This window comes from Dipodomys merriami, unplaced genomic scaffold, assembly GCF_024711535.1.
Source record: "Dipodomys merriami isolate MVZ:Mamm:240054 unplaced genomic scaffold, mDipMer1.0.p SCAF_8, whole genome shotgun sequence".
In the NCBI taxonomy this organism is placed as follows: Eukaryota; Metazoa; Chordata; class Mammalia; order Rodentia; family Heteromyidae; genus Dipodomys; species Dipodomys merriami.
Genome location: NW_027206401.1, coordinates 33,639,782 through 33,659,541, shown reverse-complemented (window position 1 = coordinate 33,659,541; position 19,760 = coordinate 33,639,782). Strand labels below are relative to the sequence as shown.

The window sequence follows — 19,760 nt, the reverse complement described above, 5'->3', positions numbered from 1 at the left end:
AATGTTAACAGATGCCCAAGGTATACTTCTTCATATTTTACTAGCCGCACTATGAGCCATCCAAAATCCCTGGATTATATTAAAAATTTTTTTTTCATGACCTATGTTTCACTTCTACTAAAATTTGTCTTCTTTTTCAACTGGAAGTGTTAATGCTTAAGATGTGCATACATGCATACTTTTTCTAATTTGCAGTGAGTGAAATCTTGCAAATACAGAAGCTAAAGAAGTTAGAATAATGAAACACTGGGAGAAGAGTCCCTTATAATAGTATACACCATGGCAAATGATGGTGTGGTCAATGAAGCAATTACTTCACATCTAATCTCCTGCTGAAATGAAATAGCTGCATTTTAAGGAAGTAAAACCTAACCTTCCCTGAGATGACCTGTTAAATGAGTCAAAACGCCTTAATTCTGGACCTATAAAATTAATCAAAATAATCCAACTGTGCAACTGTCCTACTTATTACAGAGAATCTAATGATTCTGCATCTTGAATATTTTAGATGTTTTGCTCCCACTTTTTTGATAGCCATGTTTTTGGGCTCGTGGTCTGTTCTTCTTGAACCCTGAAGTTCCCTTCCTCTGGGAGAATTCTGTGCCCAGATCCCTAGCCCGAGCTGGTCCTCCAGTCTGCCTGCCTTGTGACAGTACTACCTGCCAGCTAGAAGCATCAATGTTTCTAGAGCTGATGCAGACTGAGAATCCAGCCAGAGGATGAGAGGTTGTTTTAATTGGCTAAATCTGCTATGTACTAAGCGTATGGCCATGAATTTGTAGCCAAAACATTAATCTAAAAAAAAAAAGTCATGTACAGTTTAAATACAAAACAAGAATGACATTTTTGTTCACCAATTCTTGTTTTGCCACAAGTACTTCTAACTTTTTAACAAGAATCCCAAAATCCTTTACCTTGGCAGAAGTAGGCTTTTCCTGGTATACTCCATGTACCAAATCCATCAGAGCACTTGCTATAAGTTCTGCAACCTAAAGTAAACAAACAAACAAATAAAAACAATTATAAATTTATTCCATTTTTACCTTAGAATGCTTCAGGAGGTTTATTAGTAGCAAGACAGGGTTTGTTCTTGGCAGAAAAATTGGAGTTATATGCAAAAATCTTGGCAAATTGTAGTGCCCACCTGGATATTAAAGCTGTGATCCAATTTTTTTCAGTCATAATTTAATCAGAAGAAATCTTATGAGCATAACATTTAACTATATAGCATTAACTACATGAAAATCCAGGAAGAACCATTTGAACATAAGTTTCAGTTTCAGATAATGAATGAAATATCAACTCAATTTATTTTCTATATGTTTATTTCTGTCAAGTGGATACTTCTTCAGATTTCCATTCTGGGAGCCATCACAATGCTAATTTTTGTATGTAAAACTGCAAGAGAATGGTTAATTTTTCAAATATGTTCATTTGTATTTAAAATACAATAAAGGTATATTTGATGTATGGGGCCTGAGTCAAATGTACCATAAACACTGAAAGATTTTATGTAACAGCAATATTGAGATTATATTAATCAAATTTGTATTATTTTCAGTGTTCAGACTATTAAAAAAAAAACTCAAGCAAATTCAAAAGCTTTGAACTTACTTCAGAATGTAAAACAAGCAGAAAAACAGTAAATGGCCTCTTTGGAATTATTGCAGAATTTGCAGTTATTTGTACAAAGCATCTTAACTGAAGAGGATAAAATCGTGTATTAATGATACTGTTCAATGCAGCTATTTCAAGTTCAAATTCCTCAAGGCAACCCCACCAGCTTCTTACAAAGTCGTCATATCTAGCACATTTAGCTTTCTGCATTATGCAGTCCTGTATCAAATTTTCACTCTTTGTTTCCTAAAATTTAGCTCAGTTTTGATTGAATTAAAGGATTTTATTTCAGCTTTTATCATTCTTGTAATTGAAGACATTATCAAGTCAAAAGATAGACTCAAACAGCAAGATACTTTAATCTGAGGTATGTTTTATTTAATAAACATTTTTCTTAGAGGCCAATTACATTAATTTGTAAAAAGCTTGTTTTAAAATTTTAACTCATGAGCATTTATCTCTAGTTTTTAATTTGTATTCATACTGTGTAAATAACAGAGACCTGCTGATAGGGAAATTTTGCTGACTAAACGAATATTTTTTTTCTAGTTCTGTAGATGGATTAATTTGTAAGACCCTATCAAAGTCTCTTTAAAAAAAATCATATTGTCCTCTAAGTAACTAAATACCTAAGAAATATTGTGGCAACATGAGCTGCAGAGGAACTGGAAGGACAATGATCCTACAGTATTACCAGATGTGTTGAGTTATTTAAGTGGGGAAGAGAGAAATGAATGGATTTTTTTCCCCCTGAAGGTATCAGATAAGCCCTATTCCTAAATCCAAAAGGATTGAATATCACCAATAGGTCTATGAAAGACTGTAACTAAATGCTCAGCATCAGATTGGATTACAGTTTATACAAGCAACATCCCAAGATCCCCCTGATGGCTGGACACATAATACAAGCCAATCACTCACTAAGAAATGTTATGGTTTTTGAAACAGTTTAAGCTCTGAGACCAGCACACGGATAATATGGAAAGGGATTTACAAAGAGAAAGTCCAACACAAAATGTCAAAATGATGGTATGAACTTTTAACAGCAGATCTAGCTCTGGATAAGCAGAGTGCTCCTTCTCTGAAATTCCAGGCCAGACAGAAGCAACAAAAACATTTTGTTCTCAGACTTTTTCTCTTAATCGAAGTAGCAATCTGACTTAGAAGTTCATAATTTATAAATGACTTGTACTTATAAATGGCCATACTTCAGAATATACCCCTTGGTCATTGACAACCATAAAGGACAAAGATCTGGATTTCTTTATATTAACAAACTAAAGAAAGAGATGATGGAAAAGAAGGCATAGTCTATGAGAGTTAGATGTATCCTGGCTAGGGTGACTTGCCCTGTACACACATAAATCGCTTTCCATTGTCATGCTTGCTTAAAATGTTTATTAAGTTTAAAAACTATGAAAACTATGGTTTAAAATTTTAAAGCTGTTATGTCTAATAGCCCACCTAAACTGCTAGAAAAGAAGTCCTAGTTCAGTGTAAAGAGAGATATCATCCTCCTTTAAAATTATAAACATTTCTAGAATGAACACAGGGCTACCAGCCATGTGTAATTTAGGAAATCGTAATGATTTTAGTTAGTAAGTTAATTAATTAATTAATTTAGTACCAGCACTGGAGCCTGAATTCAGTACCTCATGCTTGCATGGCTTTTTTTGCTCAAGGCTGGAGCTCTACCACTTGAGCCACATCTTAATTTCTAATCTGATCTTTTTTATTACTTGGTTTATTACCCTAGACATTCGCTTATTTGGATAACTGTGGTAGTTAAATTAAGAAAAGCATTTGCAAATGCCAGGTGCTGGTGGCTCACACCTGTAATCCTAGCCACCCACTAAGGAAGTTGAGATGTGAGGATCATGGTTCGATGCCAACCGAGCAAAACTCTTATCTCCAATTAACCACCAGAAAACTGGAAGTGGAGCTGTGGCACAAATGGGTAGAACGCTAGCTAGCCTTGAGAAAAAGAGCTCAACAACAGGGCCCCCGGCCCTGAGTGCAAGCCCCACAATCAACAAAAAACAAAAACAAAAAAAGCATTAGTTTAATAACATATCCCCATTTCAGACTGTTTTACATTTTAAAAATTAGAATATACTAATTGTACAAGAGGATTTCGTTGTGATACCTCTATATATCTAGGATTGCAGGCATGAGTCACCGGCTCCTGGCAGTATTTAAAACGAAAACAGGTCAATCTATGAGTTTATATACAAAGAGAAAACAAATCTGCAAGAAACAACAAAATCATGGTAGCGTATGTGACAGATTATATGTATGCATGTGAACAAATATTACGTATGTGTGAATATATATTTAGTTATATATGTATGTATTCCTTCCCCATTCTCCAGTACCCAGGTTTGAGCTCAAAGGCTTTCATTTGCTCGGCTTGCTTGCTTGCCTGGTGCTCTACCAGGCCTTCAAATTTTTTTTGCTGGGGATGGATTTTTATTCTGGAGATGGATTGTTGTAAACTTTTTAGCCTAGGCTGGTTTCAAATCTCCCTCTGGATTTCAGCTTCCTGAGTAGTTAAACAACTGGTGCTCAGCTGACTCTGGACTTTTTTTTTTTTTTACTTCAGTTGGGCTTGAACCCAGGGTCTGGGTATTATCCCTGAGCAATTCTGCTCAAGGCTAGCACTCTACTACTTTGAGCCACAGTGTCACTTTGGTTTTCTGGTGGTTAACTGGAGATAAGAGTGCTGGAGCTTGCTTTGAACCTGTATCCACAGATCTGGTTTCAAATCTGTTTCCCCTGGATTTCAGCTTCCTGAGTGGCTAGGATTACAGAAGAGAGCCACCAGTGTCCGGCATCTGGATTATTTCTAATGAACATTTATTTTCCAACTTTCTTAATTGTTTACATTTCTATTACATCTGCTTAAATATATACCATGTGTTTTACCTTTTCTTCCCTGAGAAAGGGAGCAGGACATTCTATTTTTAGTCTTAGAGAGGCTTCAAAAGCCAAGCTATGTCCACATACTGATTTATAGAGTATAGTTTTTGTACTACCAAAAATAAGATCAGTAAGTGGTAATAAGTATTCTGTGTAGACAAGTCATGACTTTTTCAATAACTGTGATCCAGGAATACTATCAGTTAAACGCATCTGATGGACAATATTCAAGAGTGCTATAGATGTTTACTCATCTAGATCAGCAGAGACTGAGCAAAAGAGTGCCCACCCCAATCCAGACGTAAAATACAACTAAAGCCTTAGGAAAAAAAATTACAAGGCAATATGGTTCCATGAGGCTCAATTCAGTTTAAGCTGGGTTAATGTAATAAGGTGGTATAGTTTAACTCATTTTAAAGAGGCTGCTGCATAACTCAAGTTGCTTGGTATATATAAATAGTGGAGCCTATTATAGATTTATAATCCAAAAATTTACTCTTGAAAGGTTATTTGTGACAGTTTTTCCTACAGTGTAGAATACCAAAACAATGTAGCATCACCGATGTTTAGAAGGTAAACACATGGAGCATGTCAAGTTTTGTCTAGTCTTAACAGCTGCCAACTGAGGAAACAGTCACGGGTGCACATCTGCAGTGTTGGGGCATTAACTCCACACAAATTTATGGCACTTCCCTCACCACCATGAATAGATAGCAACATATGAAGCAGTAAACAGGAGCAAAGGTAAAAGCACTCTTAGGGAAGAATAAATTTTAATTTACCTCTTGGGAGGTATAAAAGACAGATTCAGCATAAATATATCTGTTCAAAGAGCTCTGGCATTTGAACGTGTCAAGATTTATTTATTTAAGCTTTTAAAATATAATTTTATTGTTATTACTAAGGTGTATATAGAGTCAAGATTTATTGTAAAGCCACAAACATCTTTATTATCCAGAAAGTATCTTACAGAAAAATACTTGTAGAGACAGAAGAAGTTAAGTAGGATGCCAGTGGTAAATCAGAACAGTCAGTGTCTCTCATTAAGCCCTCTTTGCACAAAGCACAGTGTTTAAGAGATGCAAATATAGGCTGGGAATGTAGCTTAGTGGTAAGTGCTTGCCTAATGAAGCCCTCGATACGATTCTTCAGTACCACATAAACAGCAAAAGCTGGAAGTGGTACTATGGTTAAAGTGGTAGAGCACTAGCCTTGAGCAAAAGAAGCTCAGGGACAGTGCTTAGATACTGAGTTCAAGTCTCAGGACTGGCACAAAAAAAAAAAAAAAAAAGAGGAGCGAGAGTGAGATGCAAGTATAGATGAAAATGAAAGATGTACATTTACCAAGAAAAGACAGACTGGGACTGAATGAGGAGTAGTGCCCTCCTGTAGAGACCAATAATAATATCTAACATTTGTAAGGCACTTTATCATTTATAAGCTGGGTTTAAGCAAACCATCTAGTTCCAAGTGGATTCAGTTCCCAGTGTTCAACCAGAGCTTCCAGGTTGGCAGCCTCAGTGCAGTGGTGACCTCTGAAGAACATGGGAGCAATAACAGTGGCCAAATAAGGGGAAATCTACTCAGCTGCCACCTGGGCACCAATAGCCCAGATGAGCCTGTCTCTGCATATTAATATAAATGAGTAGCTTTGATAAAGCCATAGGTAAAGTCTATGAAAGAAGATTCTCCATTCCTTCCTAGCAGATTATGACTAGGTTTAATGATGACAATGATGAAAGATCTATTGCAATAAACACACCACGACTCAGAGGAGCTCTGGAGGAAGCATCTCATTCAGCTGTTTGAAGGGAGCCTTTTCAATGCTGCCAAATGTATGAGGCCTTGCTTATTTGTGGGAGGGATGACAATCTGTTCTACTAAGCTGGAAGTTCTTTCTGGCTAAGCCAGATAGCAGAGAGAAATGGCATTACCAATAGGACAGGTGCAGCATAAACTAAGCAAATTGATAATCTTAATTTTTAATTTAGAACAGCTGATACATTGGTTTAAACTACTGGTAACTTTGTCATAAAATGGTTTCAGAACAATGAATAAACTAAAGTACAAAATTGCAACTGACACAACTTGAAAGAAATAGGTTCACAAGATCAGGAAAATAGTTTAAGTATAAAGTGTTAAGATTTAATTTTATTTGATATTTTATGCAATTTTATATTGTTTGTAATTGAAGCACCCCCTTGGGCTGTGGAGGTTTATGCTTGTGATCCTAGCTACTCAAGAAGCTAAGATCTGAGGATTGTGGTTAGAAACTAGCCTGGAGAGACAAATTGGAAAGACTCTTATCTCTAGCCAAAAGGTGAAAATTAAGGTGTGGCTCAAGTGGTAGAATGACAGCTTTGAGTAGAAAAAGCCAAATAGGAGCATGAGGATCTAAGTTCAATCTCCAGAATTGGCACACAAACACACAAATCTTTGGGGCAGTGCATGCTACTCAAGCGGTAAAGTACCTGTCTGGTAAGCACAAAGTCCTGAGTTCAAACTCAAGTAACACACACATTTACACATGTAGTATAATGTTGGAATTGACTGCAGTCAATTTGATTCCTTGAATCAAATAAGTGATACTGGAGTCAAATTCTTCAAATTATGGAAATCTACTCTTGGATATTTTTCATGTGCATGCTAAGCACATACTATATCACTAAGCTATACCCTTAGTTCTACCTACATTGGCACTAAATCCCCACCCCCCTTTTGTTTCTTACTATGTATCTCAGGCTAGCCTTGAACCTTCTAATATAGCCTAGGCTAGTCTTGAAGTTGCAATCCTCCTGCTTCAGTTTCCTGAATGCTGGGATTATAGTCATATACAATATACCTGGCTATATGTAGCTTTTATTTTTATTTTATTTTATTTTTTTTGGGTCCGGTTATGGGGTCTGAACTCTGGGCCTGGGCGCTGTCCCTCAGCTCTTCAGCTCAAGGCTAGCACTCTACCATTTGAGCCACAGCGCCACTTCTGACTTTTTTCTTTTTTGCTTATGTGGTGCTGGGGAATCGAACCCAGGGCCTCAGGCATGCAAGGCAAGCGCTTACCACTGAGCCACCTTCCCAGCCCTATATGTAGCTTTTAAATAGCTCCATTGCTTAGGACAGACAAATTTTTAGTGAGCTATCAATAGCATACTGAAATTAATGGTATAAATTATAGCTATTTCAAAATAAATGTGAACAGTTATCACTTTGTTTAATCACTAGGCTCAAAATTTGATAGTTTTTTTTTTTTTTTTTAGGTTGTAGGTCTTGAACTCTGGGCCTGGGCACTGTCCCTGAGCTCTTTAGCTCAAGGCAAACGCTCTACTACTTGGGCCACACTTCTGGTTTTGTGGTGGCTAATTAGAGGTAAGAATCTCACAGACTTTCCTTTCTGGGCTGGCTTTGAACCACGATCCTCAGATCTCAGCCTCCTGAGTAGCCAGGATTATAGGTATGAGCCACTGGCACCTAGTTTTGAAGGTACTTGAACAAATGATGCAATTTAAGTGTGGAGTATGCTTTAGATTGCTGAAATATACATGGAAATCTTTTTATCTCTGACAAGGACTAAAATTCTTGGTTTCTATATTACATTCCCTTTTTTTCCTTTCCTTTTATTTGTGGTGAGTGGGGTTTGATCTCAGTTCTCCAAAGTCACGAGGCAGTAAGCCATGCCTCATGCCTACATTTTAAATTTTATTAAAAGTATTTTCAAATACATTGCTTGTATTCACTTATGATTCTATTTTATGTCAGAATCTGGTTCTACGTTGTACATATAGATGTTTTCTTACATTTCTTAGAGTTGTAGACTATGAAATAAATAGATGTGATGGTGCTTGATCTCATAGGTGATGTAATGAAAAAAAGTTGCTTTTGCTCATTAGATAATTCTCTAAGATGCTTCATGAGCCCTTTGATATTTGTACTAAAACATTTATTTCAGTATTTAATGTACTATAAATTCCTTACTGGTTTGTTAGTTTTCTATTTGGGTTTTTCAAGCTAAATTGTCTGAATTTAGGCAACAATAATAATAATAAATGGCTCTACCATTTATTCATAGCATTACTTCAGGGAACCTACCCTTTTCTTGTGCCTCAGGAGACACTAAATAGGTTAACTCATATAATATAATGAAAACAGTTCTTTCCTAGCTAGTAGGGTAGGAATGAGTATGAAGCCAGGTTGGGTTATATAGTGAGACTTAGATTCAGCAAACAAACCAGCTCCTACTATTTAGTAGGTACTCAAATTATGTTATTTAAAAATTATTTGGTAGTAATTTTGAGAAAACTTTTCTATGCTATTGACCTGAACTTAGAATTCTGAGAGATAGAGTAAGTGGGTGGATGTTAAATGACAATGAAACTAAAGAAAGAAAATAAACCAAGGCTAGTCACTTTAGTATTCCTTCCAATTTGTAACACTATGTCATCTGTAGGAGTATGACATAGGTTAAGTGACATATTGTTCAACACATCATAAAAATAAAGTGATCACAAGAGCATAGCTGAAATTGCTATTAGTAATAAAACACATGATCTAGTATTCTAAGCAGAGAAACTGTCATTAAAAACTGAATATTGAGCCTAGTGTGGGAGCACCTGGAAGATTGAGGCAGGAGGTCATAAGTTTGACGCCAGCTTATATACTGAGACTGCCTTAATGTGCTCTCTCTTTCTGTGTCTATCTGTTTCTCTCACCAAAGAAACAAAGCAACTAACCGAGCAATAACTAGGCATACAATGCTTCACATTTCCCTGATTTCTGGCTGACTTACCTTACTATGTACAGTGAAAACGGCCCAGAACAAAGATAATTAAACCATTCTGTAAATGAAAGCAGATAATTTAACTCATTTTCCAAAATGTTTAAAAAGAAACTTCATTGGCCCAGCCATATTTCCTAACAAACCCACTTTAATGTCTACACAGTTTAAAATATCAGAAATGACCTGAGGGTCAGGCATTTTGTCAGTTAATGACCTGTTGGGCTAATCGCCTTTAGCTTTGCCCTGGGCATACAAGTCCTCCAGTAGGTCATTAGCTGCCAGAAAATGGCTCCCCCCATTCACTATTGCTAAATAAATAAAATTTGCTCCCAGGCTCAAGATGTATAAGCAACTTTGGCTTGCAGTGAATGTTTTCCTTGAGTATTTACAACTCTAAAGATTTAAGAAAATGATGTAAATGCTAAGACCAAAATATTTGAAACAACAAAACTCTAAGTGGCGGTTAATGAAGAGTGCTGATATGAATTCTTTTGACTCTTGAAACCTTCTCTTGTATACAATGTTAGAATTTAGTATCCAATCAAACATAGGAGGCACCAGATGACAAATGCACAACAATTTGGAACTGCATGGGTAAGTTAATTGTGTGGAATTCACATTTTCCCAACCAAGCAAGATTACAAATGGTGGCATGTAGCAAGGTTACGAAAAGCAGCCCATAAAAGCCGGGTTAGTTCATTATGTTAGAGATGCCATATACTTGTAATTACAAAACATACCCCTATAATCTCTCAAACAACATTAGGAAGGGGTAGAAGGAGGAAACATTTGTTAAATTATCTTTTTTTTTTTTTTGGGTCCGGTTGTGGAGCCTGAACTCTGGGCCTGGGCACTGTCCCTCAGCTCTTCAGCTCAAGGCTAGTGCTCTACCACTTGAGTCACAGCACCACTTCTGGGTTTTTTCTTTTTTGCTTATGTGGTGCTGAGGAATTGAACCCAGGGCCTCAGGCATGCAAGGCAAGCGCTCTACCACTGAGCCAACTTCCCAGCCCCCCCTTTTTTTCCAGTTTGTTTTTTTTATTGTGAAAATACTGAACAGGGGGGTTACAATTACATGGGCAAGATAATGAGTGCATTTCTTATCAAGCATTGCCTCCTCCTTTGTTTCTCCTTCCCATCCCTTCCGATGCTCCCCGTCCCCCCCAATCCTTCCACCCCACCCTCGCACCAAAGTTGTAAAGTTCGTTTTCAACATAACGACTTGTACATCTCATTGTTGCAGTGGGTCCACCTGTATCCCTATTTAAACGATTTGTTTTTACCCTTCCCCTCCACAAATTATACTGACATCAAATACAGTGAAAGCAGGGGTTATACCGTGGGGGAGGGACATACAAAACAACAAAGAAATAACCTTATAAATGTGTTAGAAACAATCGCATGAAAGAAAAAAAAATTTGCATACATATCTTAGTGTTCATTTCCCTAACATCAACTTATCTGACCTTTTAAAATACATTGACAGTATATGTAGGCTTCATTGTGAGAATCTCACAGATGTGTACAGTGTACTTCATTCATTCTACCTACCTAGTTTGATCTTCATCACCTTTTAGTATCTTTTCCTTCCTCTTCCCTCTCACAGATACCCTAAGACAGTCCCTATTTTAGTCATTTCCTCCATCATCATCATCGTCATCATCATCATCATCATCATCTCATCATCATTTGAGGCCTAGATTCTACAAATGAGCAAAAACATGCAATATTTCCTCTTTGAGCTTGTCTTATCTTGCTTAACATGTTCAATCCATTTTCAAATAACACAACTGCATTTTTTGAATAGCACTACATAATATGTGTGTATGTATGTATACATATATTTATTGCATGTGTAAAGAAAGCATTCTATAAATGTATAACAAAACAATACACAATACTTTTTAAAAATCCATTCCCCTTTTGTTGGGCACTGTGCCTATTTCTGCAGTGGCTATAGTGAACAATGCCATAAACATGCAATAAACATGTGGATGCAGGTATCTCTCTTTTATGTTGGTTTATACTTAAGATATGTAGCCAAGAGTGGTATGGTGGGGTAGATAGGTTTTTTTAGTTTTTTCTCTTTTTTCTCTTTGGTTAGTTGTGGGGCTTGAACTCAGGGCCTGGTTGCTGTCTCTGAGCTCTTTTGTGCAAGGCTAGCATCTACCACTTTGAGCCACAGAAGCATTTCTGGTTCTCTGGTGGCTAATTGGAGCTAAGAATCTCAGAGACTTTCCTGCCTGGGCTGGCTTTGAGCTGTGATACTCAGCTGTCAGCCTCCTGAGTAGCTAGGGTTACAGCATGAGCCACCGGCACTTGGGCATTTTCAGTTTTCTGATGAACCTCTGTACTAAATCCCATAGTGGTTGCACTAGTAAATATTCCTACCTTCAGAATAAGAGGACCCGCTCCCCTTCCTTGCTGTTACCATTTGTTGCTTCCTTAATGATTGACATTCTGACTGGTTATTATGAAATCTTTGTGTAGTTTTGATTTTCATTTCCTTTATGGCTATAGATACTGAACATTTCTTCAAGTATTTATTAGTCATTTGTATTTCTTGTGAGAACAGTCTGTTTAGTTCATGTCCCTATTCATTAGTTGGATTATTTGTATTTTTTGGTTTTGCATTTTAACCTTTCCAGTTCTTTGTAGTTGATACTAATCTTCTATCTGGTGAAGATTTTCCCCCATTCTATGAGTTCTTTCCTGATTCTGGTAATTATTTCCTCTGGTGTGCTGAATATCTTAAAATGCTGACAGTTAAAGGAAATTTGGTTTAACAAGAGGATGAGCATAAACACATTAGCTCTTTCTTATGACTATATATTTATTTATTTATTTTTGGGTCCGGTCGTGAACTTTGGGCATGGGCACTGTCCCTCAGCTCTTCAGCTCAAGGCTAGCACTCTACCACTTGAGCCACAGCGCCACTTCCGGCTTTTTTCTTTTTGCTTATGTGGTGCTGAGGAATCGAACCCAGGGCCTCAGGCATGCAAGGCAAGCGCTCTACCACTGAGCCACCTTCCCAGCCCGACTATTTATTTTTGAATGGCATAATTTTTATTTTTCTTTTGCAAGAGTATACTAGGTTTTTCATGTTTTTCTACTTCAAGTAAAGGTTCTTAGGATTTTTCTCTTGAAAGAAGCAAGGAGAAGGTATAAGGGTGGATTGTTTTGTTATCATTGAAAAAATGAGTATCCTTAATTGAGTTGTAGGGTCCAGTGACACTGGCACAGAAAACAAACCTTTGGGGGTGAAGGAATAGCAATGTTATGCAAGCCAGCTGAAGAAACAGAGGAAGGAATCAGCTGTTCATCACCTAGTATTTTTGTAAAGTTCCAATTCAAGAACTACCCTGGGAAAAATGTTCAGAAAGGCAAAAAGAAAAACAAATAATTCAGCTTTAAAAATATGAATTTCCAGGCAGGGAAGTTGGCTCAGTGGTAGAGTGCTTGCTTTGCATGCATGAGGCCCTGGGTTCGATTCCTCAGCACCACATAAGCAAAAAGAAAAAAGCCGAAGTGGCGCTGTGGCTCAAGTGGTAGAGTGCTAGCCTTGAGCTGAAGAGCTGAGGGACAGTGCCCAGGCCCAGAGTTCAGGCCCCACGACCGGACCCCCCAAAAAAGAAAAAATATATGAATTTCCCTTCTCTCTGACTTTAAAGAAATAGCTACTTATGTAAGTAAAAATGGAGAGAGTGGAGAAGCTGATTTAATTAATTTACTTCTAAGAAGTAGCCAATGCAATTTATAAAAATTGAGGTTGCTAAACTTAAGACTGCTGTAATAGTGTGGCCAACCACTGTATGGGTTCAACTCTACCCATTTTCTTAGAAACCCATGTGTTTCTAGGGAGTTCACACTTTTTTCCCTGAAGACTTTATGATTGTCAGGTACACAGAAGAAATATGCAGGCTTCTTGCTCTTCTTTGTAGTAGTTTCCTGTCTGATAAACATTTAGAAAAATGTCCATTTTGCATAATGTAATATGCCTTTTCTATGCCAAAGAGATACTTTACAATATATTGTTTTTAGCATCAAAACTGGCATAATTCAGGGTTTATAGCAAATTTAAAAGATGTAATTTTTAATATATAAAAGCTGTAATATCTTGCAAAAAATGTAAAAATTTTCTTGTTTCTACTCTCTACTTTGTATACACTATTATCACTTTTACTTCAAAGATCAAAAAAGTAGCCAGAAAGTGTATTGTCTGTTTAATTTGTGAGTAAATTAGCTAATGGTTAAAAAAAAAACCCAAAACTGGTGAAATTAGTTTGTTTTGGAATTCTGAAAAAATAATTTTATAATAGCATTTCAACTTTTCTACTTAATTGATATAAAGACCATCTCTGTTAGCATTACAATATATGACAGCTCACTTACTTTTTGTACCCAACATTTACTCTAGTCATGAAAATCCAGACTTAAGTATATTGTATATACTACAGAATATTAATCTTGGATAAACTAAAGAGAATAAAAGATCTTCAGCAATTTCTACAAGTAATGTTGCTAAATATAAACACAAACTGTCATAATAATGCCTATTTTAGGCTTTTTTTTTTCTTTCCTTCTGGTATTGCAGACCAACTCCAGGGCCTCCAAGTACTCTACAACTAAGCTAATTTTTTTTTTTTTGGTGGGTCCTAGGGCTTGAACTCTGGGCCTGGGCGCTGTCCCTCAGCTCTTCAGCTCAAGGCAAGCACTCTACCACTTGAGCAACAGGGCCACTTTGGGTTTTCTGCTGGTTAATTGGAGATAAGAGTCTCATGGAGCTGGGCACCGGTGGCTTAGGTCTGTAATCCTAGCTACTCAGGAGGCTGAGATCTGAGGATCATGGTTCAAAGCTGGCCCAGGCAGTAAAGTCCGTGAGACTCTTAATCTCCAATAAACCACCAGAAAACCGGAAGTGATGCTGTGGCTCAAGCGGTAGAGTGCTCGCCTTGAGCTGAAGAGCTGAGGGACAATGACCCATGACTGACAAAAAAAAGTCTCATGGACTTTCCTGCCCAGGCCAGCTTTGAACCTTGATCCTGAGATCTCAGTCTCCTGAGTAGCTAGGATTACGGGTGTGAGCCACCAGCACCCAGTCACTAAGCTAAATCTTAAGCCCTAATAATGCCTACTATATGATAAGGAAAAATTTAAAGGTTGAATTATGTAGCATAATATATTTCATTTTCAACATGAAAGTATAATTATATAACTAATAAGATGAACATAAAAATAATAGCAGCCGTTTTATTAAAATTTATAGGCAGTGAAAATTTATATGTATAAATTGAACATATTTATACAAACAAATTTCTTCCTAGTAAACAACATATTTATGCCTTTAGGAAAACAGAGTTAACATAAGGAAATACATCAGTTCTGTATGGAGTACATCTGTTCTGTCCAGTATTTGGAAATATAAATCTTTAATGCTTAATAGAATAGCCCCTAGGAATGACATGACAATGCTCTGGGGTATTTAGACAAGACCCACGTTACCTCCCACTGTCCCATCTGATGTACAATCAAGTGAAAATTACCATGAAGGGGGGAAAAAAAAACTATTGTGCATTTAGTTCTTTAAATGCCAGTCTTCTTACTATATATGTAAAATAACTTTCAAAAGTAGATGACAAGATATAATTAATATAGTATTATTTGATAGTGGCTTTTAAGTCTAAAATATAAATCTAGTCTAAATAAATACAGAAACCAGCAAAAACTTTTAATGACTAGCTAGAATCTAAATTATAGTTCTTTTCCATTTTATGATATATTAACTTCCCCTTGCCCCAACTATTTAACATATCTCATTTTTAGCCTGATGCTCAAACATTAAAATTCTGGATTCTGGCATGACCATATCATTGTAGAACACAGTAATATTCTTCCAATCTAAATGAATACAACTTAAGGCAAATTATCATAATGAGTTCAGATAATTTATGGCTTAAAAAGAGACATTCTGATATCTTTTCACCCAGGTCTGTACACAATACAGTGATGAAATAAGAAGTTCTAAGCCAGGCACTGATGGCTCATACCTATAATTCTAGCTACTCAGGAGGCTGAGATTTGAGGATTGTGGTTCAAAGTCAGCTCAGGCAGCAAAGTCCATGAGACTCTTCTCTCAAATTATGCACCAAAAAGGTAGAAGTGGAGCTGTTGATCAAGTGGTAGAGTGCTAGCCTTGAGCACAAAGGGTCAGGGACAGCGCCCAGACCCTGAGTTCAAGCCCCAGGACTGGCGCGTGCATGCACACACAAAGTAATACTAAGAAGATGATAAACAGAGAATTAATATACCAATTTCTATATTTGGAAATACTTTACAAATCTAAGTATTACCTAAGGTAATTTGCAGACCCCTAATATCTGCAAGGAGGAGCCAAAGGGAGAATAATTGACTTTGCTACTTTTACCCTTGGCAATTATAAATCAGCCCAAATTTCAACAACTGAAGAATTCTTTATCTAATGGTCTACCCTGGGAGAATGGCAGACAAATGTATCATATAGAAAGTCAGACAATCTAGCAGTACAAGGAAATAGGAAATGGATAGAATGAATAAATCATAAAATATTAAAACCGCTATAATAAATGTACCAACTTTAATTACCAAGTTAAATATATAATTCTCAAAGAAAAGGCAGGCTGTTTCTGTGAGAATATAGTGACATACTACAAACAAATTCTGTATTAAGTTCTGTCTGCTTCCTCATTGTTGTGGGTTTATTTATGTTGCCGTTGCTGACAAATTTTCTTTCTTATAAAAGTCAAGTATCACTAGATAGAATTTAACTATACCAGGACATAAACCATATGCAGAGACAAGGAAACAACACTGCCCCAAAACATTTATTGCTATCACCTCCTTTCAATAAAATAACAACAAAAACTATACAATACCCTAAAGGTAGCATTATACTTGACCATCTTTAGCTTCTAGAAGACTTGTTTAATAACATGAATTTACTGAAGATTTTACTTTCCTTTAAAAACTGTTCTGATGAAAATATTGCCAACAATGAGATAGCACCATTATCAATATTATAATTGATGTAGAAATTTTTGTTCAGGTTAAGTAGCATAGAAGTGTATCACAATTCTTTACATTTATAGAAATGAACATTTTTTTGTTTGTTTGGTCAATACTGGTGTTTGAACTCAGGATTTCACATTATTGCTTGAAGTTTTCACTCAAGGCTATTACTTTACTATTTCCAACTTTTAGAAATGAAGGACAGAATTTTGAAAAATACCTAGTTTCAGAAATCATATCTATATATTAGGTACTTTCTATACATAGCACATAAGATAGACCTTATGTGTTATGTTACATATTTTTCTGAGAGAAAAGAGTTATAGTTTTTGTCTTAACTTCTCATTTTTCATATATTTGTTTAGCTGTCTTCTTTTGAAGGGGAAGTTAAAGATTATTACCCGTATTTGTACTGAAGACACATACTTAGGTTTTCTTCCTTTTTATTAAACATTTTATATTTTTTATTTTTATTAAACTTTTTATAGTTACATAAGTTAGGTAAAGAGTACATTTCTGCTGGTTGATGATGGCCTATAATCCTAGCTACTCAGCAGGCTGAGATCTGAAGATTGCTGTTCAAAGCCAGTCCGGGCAGGAAAGTCCCTGAGACTCTTACCTCCAACTAACCACCAGAAAACCAGATGTCGAGTGGTGGCCCAAATTGGCAGAATGCTAGCTTTGAGCAAAAAGAGCTCAAGGACAGTGCTCAGGCCTTGAGCTCTTTATTTTTTTGCCAGTCTTGGGCTTGAACTCAGGGCCTGCGCACTGTCTCTGAGCTTTTTTTGCTTAAGGCTAGCACTCTATCACTTGAGCCACAGTACCACTTATGGCTTTTCCTGTTTATGTGGTGCTGAAGAATTGAACCCAGGGCTTCATGCATGCTAGACAAGCTCTCTACCACAAAGCCACATTCCCAGCCCCAAAAGTACATTTACTTTTTAACAATGTCACCCCTTCCCTAGTTCTCTCCAGGTTTTTCCCTCCCATCCCCACCCACAAGCTGTATAGTTTAATTTCAATAGTGTCCATAGAGTACCATTTCTGCATTTTGTTCACCCTTTGTCCCTCCATTTCTGTCCCTTCCCATACACTCCCAAAGATATATAAACAGAACAAAAAGAAAAGAAAACAAAAATAGCAAAAAAGCAAAAAAACCCAAAACCCTCTTGTTTCCATTTCCTGGAGTTAAATTGGATAAATATTATTTTGTATGATCAGATGCACATACTCAAGTTTTTAAGACAGTAACTAATTTTCTTTTTTTTTTTGTTGGTCGTGGGGCTTGAACTCTAGGCCTGGGCACTGTCCCTCAGCTCTTCAGCTCAAGGTGAGCGCTCTACCACTTAAGCTACAGCGCCACTTCCGGTTTTCTGGTGGTTTATTGGAGATAGGAGTCTCACAGTCTCTCCTGCCCGGGCTGGCTTTGAACCGTGATCCTCAGATCTCAGCCTCCTGAGTAGCTAGGATTACAGGTGTGAGCCACCAGCACCCGGCTAAGACAGTAACTAATTTTCAATAAAATCTCTGAAATAAAAATGAGAAAATCGGGCTGGGAAGGTGGCTCAGTGGTAGAGTGCTTGCCTTGCATGCATGAGGCCCTGGGTTCGATTCCTCAGCACCACATAAGCAAAAAGAAAAAAGCCGGAAGTGGTGCTGTGGCTCAAGTGGTAGAGCACTAGCCTTGAGCTGAAGAGCTGAGGGACAGCGCTCAGGCCCAGAGTTCAGGCCCCACTACCGGACCCCCCCCAAAAAAAATTAAATTAAAAAAAAATGAAAAAAAAAAAAGAGAAAATCTTGCCAAGTATTTAAATGAAAGGAACTGGTTCTGAATAAGGGATATTTGCTTTATCAAAGAGAATTCTTGACTTTCAAGCATTTCAATGACCTCTTACAATCACCTCTCTTTACAATACTGTTCACATGATTTGGACATCATCTATTATGATTAAAAGAGAGCTACTAAAAGCCTAGATCTGTGCAAGATCAATCATAGATCCCTGGATATGGTATCCAAGGCCTTTCATAAAAAGTGAGCTGGTAAAGTATCTTTTGAAATCGACCTGACAAAGCTTTCAGTGACCCTTTGAAGACCAAAGTGCACAAGATCCATGTTTTGGATGAACAGGAAAGCTGTATAGAATAAAGGCTTAGATTGAACAAACAACTATCCAATTCAGTGGGGGAAAAAACCCATATTATGTCCTAAATCCTCATCGAAGAAACATGATAAATGTGAATTTAAAGATGCAGACTTCTGCGGAGACTGTAAAAGTATGGGGATCATCAAAAAGGAAGGAAGTGCCTCATCAATGTTACTACAGGAGAATCTTTAGGTTGAGTTAGTTGTTGCTTAGATATGATATGGTTTGGGAATTATCTCCTCTCTCCTCTTTGTAAATCAAGTAGTTCTACTGAAATCCAGTGCCTAATAGAGCAGATGGTGGAGGTCTTAGATTCTGGAACATTTATAGTGATGTTTCTGAATGCAAAACACTGAGCGGATTTCACAGGCTGTGAATCTGATCTGATTTTGATGAGAGTAAAGCCTTCATTTTCCCTGAAGTTAAAACACAGTGAAAGGAAAAAAGTATGTGTGACTGACCCAAGCCAGTTAAAGGGAACATATTAATTAAATATTATTCCTACTGAGTAGAGAGGATTAAATGAGTGATTGTATCATTAACCATGACTGTACTGGCATATAAAACTATTTTTAATCTTATATAAAATTTCATAAGAATAGCTCAAAGTAAGTTCAAACTGACATTGAGAGAAAACAAATTTATATAAAGGCAATGAACCTTGGTTTCTTTCTTGAAGTAGACTCACACTGAGGTTAATTCTTGACATGTATTCCTGGGTACCATTAAACAACAGGTCCAAAATATCCATTCCTCTTAGACTCATGCAAGTCAAAGCCATGCTGGCCATTGCATGTGGATACAGTATGTCACATACAGGTCTGTCAGATCTATATTTCTGGAGGCTTTTTCCTCTGCAAACAAGGCCCACACTTCCTCATAAGTCACAAGAACAAAAAGGTGGACAATACAGGCAGTATCTCCAGGGACAATAAACTACTCTCCTTACTTTAACTTGTGAATGTTAAAATTAAATAGAATTTAATGAGACCCATCAAAGTAATTATCCAGAGAGAGAAGAAAGAAATCTACATTGATAAAAATGCCTAATGGAGGCAGATTTGTTGTCTCTGCTATTCTGCTTCATATGTCCAATTCATTCTTTTCCCATGTGGATATAAGCTAGATATTATAGGCATCATATTATTTTCTCCCTTAAAAACAAAAGGTGTGTCTCATGAAAAATATGCAGCCAATATTCAAAAGTATGATAGGCTGTAGAATAGAATGACTGCCAGAATGTATCTTACAGGTTTTTGACT

At 36.8% G+C, this 19,760-nt stretch overlaps 1 protein-coding gene across 2 annotated transcripts in view; it reads right to left on the bottom strand.

The window, feature by feature from the left end:
• Pdss2 (decaprenyl diphosphate synthase subunit 2) overlaps window positions 1–19,760 on the bottom strand; it is a 207,040-nt gene that overhangs the window by 67,767 nt on the left and 119,513 nt on the right. For both annotated transcript variants that reach the window (XM_070010095.1, XM_070010094.1), the window contains exon 4: window positions 915–989. In XM_070010095.1, the coding sequence (XP_069866196.1) occupies window positions 915–989 (75 nt within the window). The remainder of the gene's footprint in view (window positions 1–914; window positions 990–19,760) is intronic.